The following is a 16,564-nucleotide window of genomic DNA, read 5'->3' on the forward strand; positions in this document are numbered from 1 at the left end:
TAATTTACACACAGTGAACATGTGCCCAAAACCAAACAAGAGACATGTTACACCACAATGACCTTTTACTCTACAGTCCTGGGCTTTTTAATTCCATATACCTATGAAATGTATCAGGTACACCTACAGGTTGAGCATCCCTTATCAGGAAATCTAAAATGTTCCGAAATCCAAAAATGCCTGCATGGGTGGCTGAAATAGTGACACTTTTACTCTTTGATTGTTCAGAGTGCACAAACTTTGTTTCACGCACAAAATTATTAAGAATACAGATGAAATGTCCTTCAGCTAAGGATAGCGTGTCTCCTCTAAATGAATGCCTGAAGGAGGTAATGGGCTGGATGAGGAAAAACAAAAGGAAACTGAACCCAGACAAAACAGAAGTGCTTGCCATCAAGAGTCCTAATCTGGGAATGGAGATGTGTCAACCAATACTGGATGAGATTACACTCCCTCTGAAAAACTATGTCCACAGCTTGGGAGTGCTTCTGTATCTGTCTCTCCAAATGTCAGCCGAAACGCTAGCTGCACCCCTTCCTAGATTTGGAGGATTTTAAGATGATAGTGCATGTGCTGGTAACCTCAAGGTTGGACTTCTGCAATGTGCTTCAAATTGGGCTACCTTTGTACCAAGTTCTGAAACTCCAACTCAAGGGTCCCCAAACTAAGGCCCGGGGGCCGGATGCAGCCCTCCGAGGTCATTTACCTGGCCCCCGCCCTCAGTTTTATAATGTAATATATTGTATATACATATAATATTGATAATAATATTACAGTATTGTGGTATAGTTCAATATAGTAATATATAATGCTAACATTGTGCTATGCTAATAATATAATATATTGTATGTACATATAATTCGTAAGCCACTCTGAGACCCCTTTGGGGTGAGAAGGGTGTGATACAAATGTAGTAAATAAATGCAGTAAATAATAAATAAATAAATACATTTTAGACTTAGGCCCACCCAAAGTCTGAAATGACTGGAAGGCACACAACAACAACAACAACAACAACAACAACAACAACAACCCTAATTAACTTGACTATCTCATTGGCCAGAAGCAGGAGCACACTTCCCATTGAAATCCTGATCAATGTATGTTGGTTAAAATTGTTTTTATTTTTAAATATTGTATTGTTCTTTCATTGTTCTTGTTGTCGTTGTTTTTGCACTACAAATAAGACATGTGCAGTGTGCATCGGAATTTGTTTGTATTTCTTTTTCAAATGATAATCCGGCCCCTCAACAGTCTGAAGGATTGTGGACCGGCCCTCGGCTTAAAAAGTTTGAGGACCCCTGCTCCAACTGATTCAAAATACAGCAGCCAGATTGGTATTACACCTATCGTAAAAGAGCCCTCGATGGTGTAGTGGGTTAAAGCCTTGTGACTCGAAGGTTGGGTTGCTGACCTGAAGGCTGCCAGGTTCGAATCCAACCCGGGGAGAGTGCAGATGAGTTCCCTCTATCAGCTCCAGCTCCATGCGGGGACATGAGAGAAGCTTCCCACAAGGATGGTAAAAACATCAAAACATCCGGGCGTCCCCTGGGCAACGTCCTTGCAAACGGCCAATTCTCTCACACCAAAAGCAACTTGGTGCAAGTCGCTCCTCACACACACACACAAAACTATTGTAAAGTCACTCCACTGGCTGCCCATTAGATTCCGGGCAACATATAAGGTGTTGGTATTGTTTTAAAGTCCCACAGGGTTTGGGTACATGTTACCTACAGGATCACCTTCTCCCATACAATCTGCCCCAAACACTAAGGTCCTCTGGGGGGGTGTCTGCTCCAGCCTGCCAGAACAACTGGCAACCACCACCCAGAGGACCTTTTAGTCCGCCGTCCCTCAACTGTGAAACAACTTGCTGGTAGAACTCCGACAGCAGTCAGAATTTAAGACACAAGTGAAGACCTATCTCTTCCTGTAAGCCTATCCAGATAGTTTTGATGAATTTTAAACTTCCACTCTATGTCTAACCTTTGTTTTGTGTATTTTATATGTATTTTATAGAAATATGTTTTAATATGTGTATTCTATGGAGTATTTTTAAATGATTATGTGTTTTGATTATGTGTTTTAGCAATGTTGTAACTGGCCTCAAACCATGAGGAGAGACAGATAGGAAATAAAATTATTATTATTATTACAGTAGAGTCTCGTTTATCCAACATAAACGGGCCAGCAGAACGTTGGATAAGTGAAAATGTTGGATAATAAGAAGGGATTAAGGAAAAGCCTATTAAACATCAAATTATGTTATGATTTTACAAATTAAGCACCAAAGTGTCATGTTTTACAACAAATTGACAGAAAAAGCAGTTCAATACATGGTAACGTTATGTAAATACACTGTATTTACGAATTTAGCACCAAAACATTGCAATGTATTAAAAACATTGACTACAAAAACATTGACTACTAAAAGGCAGACTGTGTTGGATAATACAGAATGTTGGATAAGTGAAGTTTGGATAAGCAAGACTCTACTGTATGATTATTCCGAATTCTTTAAAAAAAATGAAATCCATATACAGCACTTGCATATATGTAGTCTAAACATGAAACTAATACACACCTGAAATACATAACCTGAACATTATTTTATACATCTAAAATATTTTTGTACATGAAACAAAGCCTATGTATATTGAACCCTTAGAAAATAAAGATGTTACTATCTTCGGGCAATTCTAAACAAGCATTATTATGCAGTTTGAAGCTGTATTGAGACTGGGGTGTCCACAAAACATACAGCCCCAGTGAGTGCTGTAGCACGCATTAAGTCCGAAGCCATGTGTTAAAAGAAACTCACCAGAAAGTTCGGAATAAATCAGAAAATCTGGTGTAGCTGATCAGAGTATATCCCACGCAGGGCTCGTAATCAAAATGATCCCTAACAGAATGCATATGTGCATCTAGCCACTGATACCGCGGTTCTGGGATCTGCTCCCGATTTACCATCAGTGGATAGTGTGGCCACTGTCCCAGTCTTTAATTGGTTTCTGGGACAACCATGTAGTTGCGCCACAGGAGACTGGTTCTCTTTCATTCACTTCCTAACTTGGTTTAAATTGCTGTATAGAACCACCCTTAGACACCCATTTGCATAATTTAGGATTTCTGTGTACTCTGATGCTCAACTTGTGTTCTGTCTAAATTTAATTTCCAGCTGGGAATCTCAGGTGTAAAAGAAACATAAATGAATATCATGTTTAGACTTGTGTCCCATCTCAAAAGCTGACCATTTAATGCAGTTCGATGCTAGGGTGGCCAGACAACAAACACCTACTGCATGTACAACCTGAAAGTCTTTAATGTGCATCAGTGCACTGTGGTTTGTACAACCACCAGACTGATTCCTGGATTTCCTATGTAATCATCTGCACAGCGAAACATTTTCTTCAACGCTGCTGTGAAAGTGCATTAAATGGTCAGTTTCCCATCATGTTTCCCAACATGCCTCAAAATATTAATAATAATATCTCCAAAATACTTCTAGCCTCAAGGATCAATCATGGTGTGATGTCTCATGGGCCATGTAGTCCTGTTCCTAGTACTATTGTGGCAGACGAAGAGGAAAACTTTGGTTTCCCACCGATTCAGCCAGAATCGGAGCCCCTGCACCTGCAGGATGTTTGCCCTCAGGAAGTCAGCCAAACAAGCCTTGGGCAAATTCTCCCCCGTTCTCTCGCCGGGATAATTATAATCGAGATAGAGGCGCTAGGGAGGCGAAGCACTGAAGCGCCAGAATCGCTGCCAGACAATTAGCTGATTAAGCCTGTTTTCCTTGGGAAATCTTAAGGAGTCATGCATCTGGACACAGTTTGGGTTTCACTTCTTGTTCCCCAGGGAAAGTGTTCCTTGGCGGGAAAACAAGATCCTATATAGCTGTTTTACCGCAAGGGAATCCTTGCGGAGTCAATTCGTCAGCTTCGGGAGTAAGATCGTGTGTGGACTACGCAACTCCAGTTCCTTGTTTCCAGGACCTTGTTCTAGTTCCAAGCCTGCCTTGTTCTTCGGACCTCGCCACGGACCTTGTTCTTGCTTCTTGCTTCTTGTTGCCTCGTATCAAGTCTTGTTTGTCAAGAATCTAGTTTGTCTCCCAGCCTTGTTGTCAAGCTCCATTGGACTAAAGGACCTTGTCATTTCCCCACACTTTGCTTGGCAAAGTGTGTGTTTCGGTCTCTAATATCACATATTGGACATTGCCTTTCTGGACTATATTTGACCTTTCCTGAAAGGTCTACTTCTGAACTTCATTCTTCACTTGTTTTTATTGACTTTATATATTCCTTTAATAAAGATATTAAATAGAATCTGGCCTCTGCGCATGGTTATTGGTGCTCCGTAGCCTGGGTCTTGACAGTTTGACTCCGCCACCCTAAGCACCAATTAACCTAAGGCCAGGATGTCTACAGGAACCGGGGCGGAAGCCCAACCACTCAGCTATACCATTTCCAAGGATGAATTAGACAGAATCCGTGATACACTCCATACGCAGGAGGGAGAAATACGGGGCTTGAAGGAACGAGGTATCCGGCTCCCTGGCCTGGCGCTTCCAACCAAGTTTTCTGGAGAAGCCTCCAAGGTTCATGTTTTCCGTCGCCAATGCCAGGCATACATAGAAGCCCATCAAGCCGAATTTCCCCAAGAAGATGCCAAGGTGGCGTGGATTTATAGTCTCCTAGAAGGGCCAGCGGCCAATTGGGCGACGGCGCTATTTGATGCGGGCTCCATGCACCTAAGTTCCGCGCAAAACTTCTTGAATCACCTTAAGGCGACCTGGGGGATCGAGGACAACGAGGAGGCGGCCGGCCATAAACTCCGGCGCCTCTTCCAAGGAGACACGCCGTTGTCCCAGTACATAGCCGAGTTCCGGGTGCTGGCCCAAAACACCGGCTGGAACGATATGGCCCTCAGAGGACAGTTTCGTGAGGGTCTCAACATCGAGATGCAGGAAGAAATCTCCAAGGTGGATCCTCCAAATTCTCTTGAGAGACTTATCAATCATTGTTTACGAGCCGAAGTCCTGCTTGCCAACAAAAAACAGTGGCTCCGAGGCCAAAGTGGAAGAGCAGGAGTGAAACCCCCTGCTTCCGCCAGTATTCAGCCACGTCCAGTGTGGAGACCCCCACCACCAGCCCCATACCCCAGGGGAAGCGAGGAGGAGCCGATGCAGTTGGGCAATGTGCGCCCCAGAATAGATGTAGCCGAAAAGGCCCGCCGCCAACGTTTAAACCTCTGCTGGTACTGCGGGAATGGGGGCCACTTCGCCAGAGAATGTCCAGCCAAGAGAAAGCCCGCCGCTCGCCTGGCGGCAGCGTCCTCCGCAGAGACGGAGACGGCCGAGGCGGCTGGAGCCAAGCCGGCGGGGGAAGCCAGCAACCGGGCGTAGAGAGGCTCGCCAACCCGGTCAAAAACCCCACTCAAGAGCCGCAAACCGGGGTCCTATTTCTCCTAGTGGTCACGTTGTGGTCAGCGAAAAAAGGACCCGTCATGATCCATGCCATGATAGACTCAGGAGCAACAAACAATTTCATCGACAGAGAGTATGCCGACTCTCTGGAATTACAATATCACGATTTCAAGAACGCCCGGGTGGTGCAGGCTATAGATGGCCGTCCCCTAAAGACGGGTCCAGTAAGCCAATGGACTGAACCCACCAGAATGTGGATAAGGGAACACATGGAAGAGATTTCCTTCTTTGTTACCGAGGTCCCCCACTTCCCTGTGATTTTGGGAATTCCATGGCTGACACTCCATGACCCAAACATCTCCTGGACCAACAGAGAACTGCAGTTTGCTTCTAAATATTGCCAAAACCATTGTCTTGTAGCCAAGATCTGCCATGCCACAGACGCTGAACCCATCATCACCTTGCCCAAGAAATACTCAGACTTTTGGGATGTTTTCAATGAAAAAGAAGCCGAGAAACTACCCCCGCATAGACCCTACGATTGTGCCATTGACTTGGTGGAGGGGCCCCCGATCCCGCGAGGACACCTCTACTCCCTGACTGAACCAGAGCAAGAAGCTCTCAGGGAGTTCATAGAGTCAAATCTTCGCAAGGGATTCATCAGACCCTCTCAATCCCCAGCTGCCTCCCCGGTGATGTTTGTGAAAAAGAAGTCAGGGGACTTACGCTTGGTTGAGGACTATAGAGCATTGAACAATATCACGAAGCGGAACCGCTACCCCCTGCCTTTGATCTCGGACCTATTAGACCGACTTCGAGGGGCCAAGGTTTACACCAAGCTGGATCTCCGGGGGGCTTACAATCTAGTTCGCATCAGGGAGGGGGACGAATGGAAGACCGCTTTCCAGACCAAATTCGGATTATTCGAGTCCCTAGTCATGAATTACGGATTATCCGGAGCTCCCGCAACGTTCCAGCATTTTGTCAACGATATCTTCCAGGATTATCTAGATCGGTTCTTGATCATTTACTTGGACGATTTTTTGGTGTTTTCTAGATCACAATCGGAGCATGAGAAGCACGTCAGGATGGTGCTACAACGATTGCGGGATCATGGACTATATGCCAAGTTGGAAAAGTGCGCTTTTGACCTACAAGAGGTAGACTTCCTGGGATACCGTGTCTCGCCACAAGGGCTCTCCATGGACCCGGCAAAGGTTTCAGCAGTATTGGAATGGCGGGCGCCAACCAACAAGAAAGAAGTGCAACGTTTCTTGGGGTTCGCGAACTACTACCGCAAATTCATCCCAGACTTTGCCCGCTGGTCTGACCCAATCACCAGCTGCATCCGTGGGAAACAGCCTTTCCGCTGGACGGAGCAAGCAGAGAAAGGGTTCCAGCAATTAAAGAAGTTGTTCACATCCCAACCAATTCTACAGCACCCTGATCCTAAAACCCCTTTCGTTGTGCAGGCTGACGCCTCCGATGTGGCAATTGGGGCTGTACTCATGCAACCAGTGGGAGAACATCTTTATCCTTGTGCCTTTTACTCCCGTCAACTAACAGCCCCAGAGAGAAATTATACTATTTCGGAGAAGGAACTTTTGGCCATAAAGGCAGCCTTTGAAAATTGGAGGCATTGGTTAGAAGGGGCCAAATTTCCCATTGAGGTTCATACTGATCATCATAATTTGGAACATCTAAGAACTGCCCGCAAGCTAAATCAGAGGCAGCAGCGCTGGGCTTTATTCTTTGAGCGTTTTGACTTTCAGATCCATTATGTAACCCCAGCTCAGACCAAGCAAGCAGATGCTCTATCACGAAAACCAGAGTATGCTGCAGGACACAGAGAGACCTTCGAATCCCGATTGCTGCAACCCGAGAACTTTGCCACGCTCACAGTGTGGGAAACACCAAATCCACTCCAATTGAACCAACTCCTTCTAACCCAGAACCCCTTTGCGCTCAAGAGATTAGAGCCAGTCAACAGGCAGATGCCTGGGCTCAAGAACAGATTCGCCAAGGACTACGTTTCCCTTTCTCACTTAAGGATGGGCTACTGTGCTACAGGAATCATGTTTACATCCCTCCAGGCCCCGGCAGAGAAAAGACACTTCGTCTGTGCCATGACAGCAAGCCAGCAGGACATTTTGGACTTTTCAAAACCATGCATTTGATCCTACGAGATTTCTGGTGGCCCAAGATCCGCAAGGATGTGGAGAAATATGTCAATACCTGCCCGGTATGCCAGCGCTCCAAGATAAGAAGGGAGAAGCCCTCAGGGCTACTGCATCCCCTTCCTACTCCATCTCGCCCATGGGAGATAATTTCTGCAGATTTTATCACTGACCTACCACCTTCCCTTGGATATACCACGATCCTAGTGGTGGTGGACCTTTTTACCAAGTTGGCCCATTTCATTCCCTGCGATGGTCTCCCCACGGCCAAAGAGACTGCAGATTTATTCCTTCAGCATGTTTTCAGACTACATGGATTGCCCAAGAGTTTAGTCACGGACCGTGGATCTCAATTCACCTCTCGTTTTTGGAAGGCACTACAGAAACTATTGGGCATAGACTCTCGTTTATCTTCAGCTCATCATCCCCAAACGGATGGGCAAACTGAGCGCACCAATGCCACTTTGGAACAATACCTTCGCTGTTATGTAAACTACCAGCAGGACAATTGGGCTTCCCTGTTATCTCTATCAGAATTTGCTTACAACAATGGTGTCCAGGCATCAACTAAAGAAACCCCGTTCTTTGCAAACTATGGTTTCCATCCACGTTTCTTCCCTTCTGTCATTGAAACCTCAGAAGTCCCTGCAGCGGAGGACTGGCTGCAAGAACTCACAGCGGTGCAACAACTCTTGCACCAGCAACTGGATCAAGCCAAGGAGGACTATAAACGCCACGCTGACGGCCATCGCCAGCCCGGCCCCGAGATCAAGGTAGGAGATCGGGTCCTATTGTCCACTCGCTTTTTGCTCTCCCACCGTCCCTGCCGGAAGCTAGATGCCCGTTTCATTGGTCCTTACCCAGTGGTGGCGCAACTTAACCCCGTGACTTTCAAACTCCAACTTCCGCGCTCCATGCGCATTCATCCAGTGTTTCTTCGTTCCCTGCTCCTTCCGGCGGATGGGGTACGCCCCGATGTGGACCAGCCGGCCCCCGCCCTTGTTTTGGTGGACGGGGAGGAGGAATTCGAGGTTCAGGACATTTTGGATTCTCGCTTTCATCGCCGCCGCCTTCAGTATCTCATTGACTGGGTGGGTTTTGGCCCCGAAGAACGCTCTTGGGAAGACGCTTCCACAGTCCATGCCCCCGACTTAGTCCGCCGCTTCCATCAGGCCTACCCTGCCAAGCCGCGGCCCCGCACCTCGGGAAGAGGGCCCATTTTTGAGAGGGGCCTTGAGGAGGGGGATAGTGTGATGTCTCATGGGCCATGTAGTCCCGTTCCTAGTACTATTGTGGCAGACGAAGAGGAAAACTTTGGTTTCCCGCCGATTCAGCCAGAATCGGAGCCCCTGCACCTGCAGGATGTTTGCCCTCAGGAAGTCAGCCAAACAAGCCTTGGGCAAATTCTCCCCCGTTCTCTCGCCGGGATAATTATAATCGAGATAGAGGCGCTAGGGAGGCGAAGCACCGAAGCGCCAGAATCGCTGCCAGACAATTAGCTGATTAAGCCTGTTTTCCTTGGGAAATCTTAAGGAGTCATGCATCTGGACACAGTTTGGGTTTCACTTCTTGTTCCCCAGGGAAAGTGTTCCTTGGCGGGAAAACAAGATCCTATATAGCTGTTTTACCGCAAGGGAATCCTTGCGGAGTCAATTCGTCAGCTTCGGGAGTAAGATCGTGTGTGGACTACGCAACTCCAGTTCCTTGTTTCCAGGACCTTGTTCTAGTTCCAAGCCTGCCTTGTTCTTCGGACCTCGCCACGGACCTTGTTCTTGCTTCTTGTTGCCTCGTATCAAGTCTTGTTTGTCAAGAATCTAGTTTGTCTCCCAGCCTTGTTGTCAAGCTCCATTGGACTAAAGGACCTTGTCATTTCCCCACACTTTGCTTGGCAAAGTGTGTGTTTCGGTTATTGGATTATAACTTTGGACTCTAATATCACATATTGGACATTGCCTTTCTGGACTATATTTGACCTTTCCTGAAAGGTCTACTTCTGAACTTCATTCTTCACTTGTTTTTATTGACTTTATATATTCCTTTAATAAAGATATTAAATAGAATCTGGCCTCTGCGCATGGTTATTGGTGCTCCGTAGCCTGGGTCTTGACACATGGAATCATGAGTTGGAAGAGACCGCAAGGACCATCTTGTCCATCCCCATTCTGCCATGAAGGAACACACCATCCAAGCATGCAAAGGATGCTCAACCTGTATTCTGTATAAAATTACTTTCAGGCAGTATGTTCCAGGTGTAAATGAAACATAAATGAATTCCGGTTTTAAAATTGTGTTCCATCCTCCAAGACATCTACAAATGGTCCAACAAGCAGCAGCCAGGTTGCTAACAGGAGTGGAGTACAGGGAGCCCTAACTGCTTCCGACCCAGCTTACCTGTCCGAACGTATCTCCCCCTATGAACCATCACAGAGATTAAGATCGTCTGGGGAGGCCCTGCTCTCGGTCCTGCCTCCTTCGCCAGCACAATTGACAGGGACGAGAGACTGGGCCTTTCAAGTGGTGGCCCCTAGGCTGTGGAACTCCCTTCCCAGTGACATTAGATCGCCCCCCTCCCTCCTGGTCTTCAGAAGGAAAGTGAAAACGTGGCTTTGGGATCAACCCTTCGGAGAATAATTGTAGTGCAATAATATATACAGATTATGTGCAGTGACTACTGGAAGGGCTCCGGATTATGATTGTGGGTGATGTGGTTTTTAACAGTGAATGTAATGTTTTTTAATGTTTTAATGTGCATTAATTTAAATTTATAATTCAAATGTTTATTTTAACAGTATGTTGTTTTAAAGCAGTGGTTCTCAACCTCTGGGTCCCCAGATGTTTTGGCCTTCAAATCCCAGAAATCCTAACAGTTGGTAAATTGGCTGGGGTTTCTGGAAGTTGTAGGCCAAAAACACCTGGGGACCCCAGGTTGAGAACCACTGTTTTAAAGCATTGAATAGTTGCTTATATGTAATGCCACCTTGAGTCCCCTTCGGGGTTGAGAAAGGCAGGGCATAAATGGGGCAAATAAATAAATATCTCAATAATAATAATGATACATCAAAAGTGCAGGGTGTCCCAACAGTCTACATACATAGGGGGGGGGGGGACTCACATTATATACCGTACTATATGACACATTTTAGAATGTTGTATATTTGTAGCCCCCGGTGGCAGAGCAGGTTAAACCGCTGAGCTGCTGAACTTGCTGACCAAAAGGTCGGTGGTTCAAATCCGGGGAGCAGGGTGAGCTCCCGCTGTTAGACCCAGCTTCTACCAACCGACTAGTTTGAAAACATGCAAATATGAGTAGATCAATAGGTACTGCTCTGACTGGAAGGTAAAGGCACTCCATGCAGTCATGTCGGCCACATGACCTTGGAGGTGTATACGGACAAAGCCGGCTCTTTGGCTTAAAATGGAGATGAGCACCAATATACAGAGTTGGACACGACTAGACTTAATGTCAAGAGGTAACCTTACCTTTACCTATATTTGTATACTTTCAAATATACAACAAGTGGAGAATATTTTGTAATGAATATTTCGTAAATGAAGGTACATTTGGCCCCATTCCCCCTCTGTATGGCGGGCGACTTTGGAGGCACCCTGTCGCAAGCATCTTGGGCGGGGGCCTACCCAAGGCCAGGGGCGACTCATGCCCGCGGCCTTTCCTCTCCCTCGAGGCCTGCCCCTTTCCCGCCCTCCCTGACCGCCCCATGGCGCCTTACGGGGCATCCGGGTGAGGACGTTCCGCGGCGCCTTCTTGCCCCGGGCCCGGCTCCTCCCGGTCGCTTCGGGCGCGGCCTTCTCGACCACCATGAGGCTCCGGAGCCGCTCGATCCGCGCGGGGTCCGGAGGGGCGGAGGCCGCCCGCCCGGCTCGGCCCTTCCGGCGGCGGCTACTGCCGCTACTACTGCGCCCGGCTCCTCCGGCCTGCGGGCCCCGGCTACTCCGGCCGCGCTGGAAGCTCTCGTACTCGGCCAGGTTGTTGAAGCAGGGCGCGGCCGGGCAGGGCAGCGGCGTCCGCGGCGAGTAGAGCGCCAGGAGCGGGTCGAAGCGCGGAGAGGCCACGTCCAGGCGGCCGGGGCTCGGGGAGCGTTCCCAGGAGCGGCGCCGGCTACGACGCCCGGGCCTCTTCTCCGCCTTCTCCTCCATGCCTGCGCCTTCCTTCCTTCCTTCCTTGCCTCAAACCTGCCAGGAGGGCCCAGTCCCCCTCAACGCCTGGCTCCCATGTTGTGTACGGGTAAGGAGTGGCGCAACCTCCAAAGCCCCGGCTCTCCTTTCGCGCCTTTCCGGCCCCTGGATCCGGCCAGATGACGCTGCGCTCGGTCTCCGGATCAAGCGCCTCCAGCTCCCATGTTGCTCATTCAGAGCCAACGAGTAACTCAGTCCGGGCTGGCGTCTCGCCCCCAACTCCCTCTTCGCGCCTTTTCTTCCCAGCTGGGCTCAGGCTCCCCCCCCCCTTCTGTAAACACCTCATTTTCCCATAATATTCACTAATCATCCATTCCCAAGGTCACCTCCAAACCCTCTCATGATGAAAAGTGCTCTGAAAAGTGGGAAGCCCACGCGCTTGTCAACGCCGCTTCCAACATGACACCTCTCGTCCCACTGTTTTCAATAAATGCCACCGCTTGCCTGCTTGCTTTGATGCCAAGCTGGCTCTACGCACAAAGGGGGCAAGGAATGGGATCTCTGCTCTTCTTCCCTGGAGGAGGAGTGAGGATCTAGTCCTGACGTGGGAATTAACAACTTTCTTGTGCAACCATCTGGCTCTCCCACAGCTAGGGTTTGTTTATATCAAGGATCTGCCTTGTTTTGTTTATTACTACAGGACAACCCTCCTTTATCTGAAGCCTGAGCAAACTTGGGCCCTCCCTCCAGGTGTTTTGGACTTCCATCTCCCACCATTCCTAACAGCCTCAGGTCCCTTTCTTTTCCCCTTCAGCCGATTAAGCTACAGTAGAGTCTCACTTATCCAACGTTCTGGATTACCCAATGCATTTTTGTAGTCAATGTTGTCAAAACATCGTGATATTTTGGTGCTAAATTCGTAAATACAGTAATTACTACATAGCATTACTGCATATTGAACTACTTTTTCTGTCAAATTTGTTGTATAACATGATGTTTTGGTGCTTAATTTGTAAGATTATAACCTAATTTGATGTTTAATAGGCTAACTGGAGCTGCTTACAGGGAGCGGTCAACCTCCCTGTTCAAGCAGCTTCACTGGCTGCCGATAATATTCCGGGCCCAATTCAAGGTTCAGGTTATTACCTATAAAGCTCTAAACCAGGGGTCCCCAAACTTTTAAAGCAGAGGGCCGGTCCACAATCCTTCAGACTGTGGAGGGGCCGAATTATCATTTGAAAAAGAAAAAAACAAGTTCCTATGCACACTGCACATGTCTTATTTGTAGTTCAAAACAACAACAACAATGAAAGAACAATACAATATTTAAAAATGAAAACAATTGTAACCAGCATAAACCTATCAGGGTTTCAATGGGAAGTGTGGGCCTGCTTCTGGCCAATGAGATAGTCAAGTTAATTAGGATTGTTGTTGTTGTTGTGTGCCTTCAAGTCATTTCAGACTTTGGGTGAGCCTAAGTCTAAAATGGGAGCCTCCGGTGGCTCAGTGTGTTAAAGCACTGAGCTGCTGAACTTGCGGGCCGAAAAGTCCCAGGTTCAAACCCGGGGAGCAGAGTGAGCGCCCGCTGTTAGCTCCAGCTTCTGCCAACCTAGCAGGTCAGAAACATGCAAATGTGAGTAGATCAATAGGTACCGCTCTGGCAGGAAAATAACGGTATTCCATGCAGTCATGACAGCCACATGACCTTGGAGGTGTCTATGGACAACTCTGGCTCTTTGGCTTAGAAATGGAGATGAGCACCAACCCCAGAGTTGGACACAACTGGACTTAACGTCAGGGGAAACCTTTACCTTTATCTTTTAAGTCTAAAATTATTTATTTATTCATTTACTACATTTATTTATTACATTTATATCACGCCCTTCTCACCCCGAAGGGAACTCAGAGCAGCTGTATGTACATACAATATATTATATTGTTAGCATATCACATTAGCATTATATATTACTATATTGAACTATATCACTATACTGTAATATTATAGGTAATATATAACATATAATTAATATCCTACTGCAGGAGAACCAGTTTGAATAGGTTTCTCTGAGTGTGTATACTGGCTGGAAAGAAGATGGCTCTACTCAGAGAGGCCAGACTATTTCTGAGGCCTTGTTTGTTGCTGGTCTTTACTGAAGCAGACTTATGGACTAAGAAAATGCTGCCTATAACTGCCGATTTCTGTAGGCAAACAGAAAGACTATTGTGAATAGCATTGTTCTGTTGATCTCTTCGATTTAGTAAAAGTTTCTGTTACTTCGTTCTGCAAAGCTGAGTGTGCATCATTCTGCAAGGTGTCTCTGCGTCACAGGCACACGTAAGAGCTTCCATCTATCATCCACAAACCCCAATACTTTGCACACCGAAGCTTTAAACACAGCAACCTTTACACTGGAGTTTCACACAAGGCCTTTCTCACACTGAGGCATTCTCTCGCTGAAGCTAAGACACCTGGCCTTTTTATTTCTGGGGCAATCCTTAATTAGGTGGCTTACAGCTCCACACTCAAAACATTTTCTTACATTGAACACCCTTGTGTAATCCTGGCTACTCACAGCTTCGTTAGCTTTTCTTGTAGTAGCTAGCTACTCGACGGTCTTCTTTGTAGGATGACTCAAAGCTTAGTCTTTTCCTGCTCTAAAAGCCATGAAGACACATAGTCAAAGGTTAAATTCTTATCATCCACATTTATGGTTTGCCAAAGTTTGCCCATGTCTGCTTTATCTAGAGATCGGAAATATCCCCAAATCATCCACACGGGCAGCAGATAGCGAGTGCCTGTGCTTTCTAAACAAAACGATTGAAAATATAAAATAACCTCCAGCTATATGTAGATGTATGTATGTGAAACATAAATGCATTTCTTATTTAAACTTAGTCCCTCAATATCTCATTATGTACATTGTTCAGAAATCCCAAACATTTCTGGTCCCAAGCACCTCAGATAAGGGATGCTCAGCCCCTATCAGTTTTATGCAGCAATGTAAGGAAGGTACCATTTATACATTTCACAATTCAGGTTGTACACGCAGCAGACTTTTGAGCCCGTTATGTAAACAGTTTCCATGGCTGTTTTGAGAGGGTGTCATGTTTACCCGCTTACAAGCCAGGGATTCTGTACCAAGTGGAATGTAGTAAATGTCACAGGCTTGCCTTTCACGAGACATCCTCCGCAACTAGGAAAGCAGGAGAAACCACATGTCTACAAGAGGCAGTAGTGAGACATTATAAACATACCCTTAAAGCAGCTGCATTACTTTGCAATCATCACAGATAACAGCAATCCACTGGATCAATGGTGGGAGTTTTGCAGCCAAAGTAAGCACACAATCTGACATCCTTTCTTCAAATTGATGTGGCTGAAACACACTCTGCCTAAGCCAAACTTTTAAATGCAGTTTTAGGAGCCCTACTGCAAAACAGCAAGGTTCCCACACCCTAGATTAGGAGTGACAAAGAAACTGAGTTATCCCAAAAGCAGCAGTGGCATCACAGTACAGTCTACTGCAGGCATGGGCAAACTTCGGCCCTCCAGGTGTTTGGACTGCAACTCCCAGAATTCCTAACAGTCGGTAGGCTGTTCGGAATTGAAGTCCAAAACACCTGGAGGAGTGAAGTTTGCCTATGCTTGGTCTACTGGGATCTCAGGTCTCCTGAGCCTCGGAGTGTACCCCATCCAATCTAGATGCAATCCAGATCTGCTTTTGACCCAGTTCAGGCAATGTGGTGCTTATCAGTGGAGAATCTACACTAGGGCCCCTTGCACACTGCTCCTATATCCCAGGATCTGATACCAGATTGTCTTCTTTAAACTAAATCATGAGTCTCCACTGCCAGAAAACCAGGCATAAGCAGATAATCTGGGAACAGACCCTGGGATATTGAGACAATGCAGAAGGGCCCTAGGAAAGCAACAAGTTGTTTTTCTGCTGGTGAATGGTAGCACAAGTTTCTCTATGGCTTGCATTATCCATCAACCTTACCTTTGTGGATTAAGGGGCTAAGAAGCAGTATCTTATAGCTGCTTCTATTCTTCCTGTTTAATATTTTCATTAGTTTTCTCCAACCTGGTGACACCCAGATGTGTTGGATATCTTCCACAATTCTTGTCCAATTCTTGACCATTCTGGGTGGAGCTGATGGGAGTTAAAAGTCCAAAGCATCAGAGAATACTGAATTGGGAAGGGCTGATGTATGGATCCAATGGGTGATAATATGGCTATAAGGTTCAACATAAAACCATGAGTGAATTCAGAGTAACCTATATGCACTCAACATTCAAACCAAGGGAAACTGTTCCGACTTATAAATCAGTGTCTGGCACCAGAAGCACAGAAGGCAATCTGACGTTTAATCAGTGCCAGCTTAAGATGTTTTTCTGTCTGAAGGTCAAGATGACTCCTCTCTTCCATTCCAGCATAAATCATCTAGACCAGCAGTTGTATGCAGACTACCTGTGTGGTGGGGTTCTACGTCATAAATGCAGTTTTTTTTAAATGCTGCAAAACTTCAGTTGGAGAACTCATGGGACAATGCTAACAAGAATCTGTATGTCACTTTGAGATGTCCAAAGAGCCATAACATTAGGCCACATCCACCATTGCCATAAAACTGACAGGTGCAAAAAAAAAAAAGTACTAAAGCTTGCTTCCCAATTTAAAAATGCAAAGCACCTTCTTTAAAAATTAGGTCTGTCACTTTACTTTTTCCACTTGTTTTTTTAACCATCTTGGCCTGAAGATAACAGCAGGTTTAACGGTAGTTTAAAGTAGCTGTTTTAAATATGGCTTCTACATTACAGATAACAATG

At 46.5% G+C, this 16,564-nt stretch overlaps 1 protein-coding gene across 3 annotated transcripts in view; it reads right to left on the minus strand.

Moving 5' to 3' along the window:
• lsm11 (LSM11, U7 small nuclear RNA associated) overlaps positions 1–12,421 on the minus strand; it is a 74,626-nt gene extending 62,205 nt beyond the window's left edge. For 2 of the 3 annotated variants that reach the window (XR_010002688.1, XM_003223479.4), the window contains exon 1: positions 11,331–12,326. Coding sequence is in view for 2 of the 3 variants with exons in the window: in XM_003223479.4 (XP_003223527.1) it covers positions 11,331–11,757 (427 nt within the window). In the remaining variant the exon portion in view is untranslated. Of the gene's footprint in view, positions 1–11,330 lie in introns of all 3 variants that reach the window. The other variant, XM_062970229.1, reaches the window with a different exon arrangement.
• Positions 12,422–16,564: the final 4,143 nt, after the last annotated feature.

The sequence above is a fragment of the Anolis carolinensis genome, chromosome 2, assembly GCF_035594765.1.
Source record: "Anolis carolinensis isolate JA03-04 chromosome 2, rAnoCar3.1.pri, whole genome shotgun sequence".
Taxonomy (NCBI): Eukaryota; Metazoa; Chordata; class Lepidosauria; order Squamata; family Dactyloidae; genus Anolis; species Anolis carolinensis.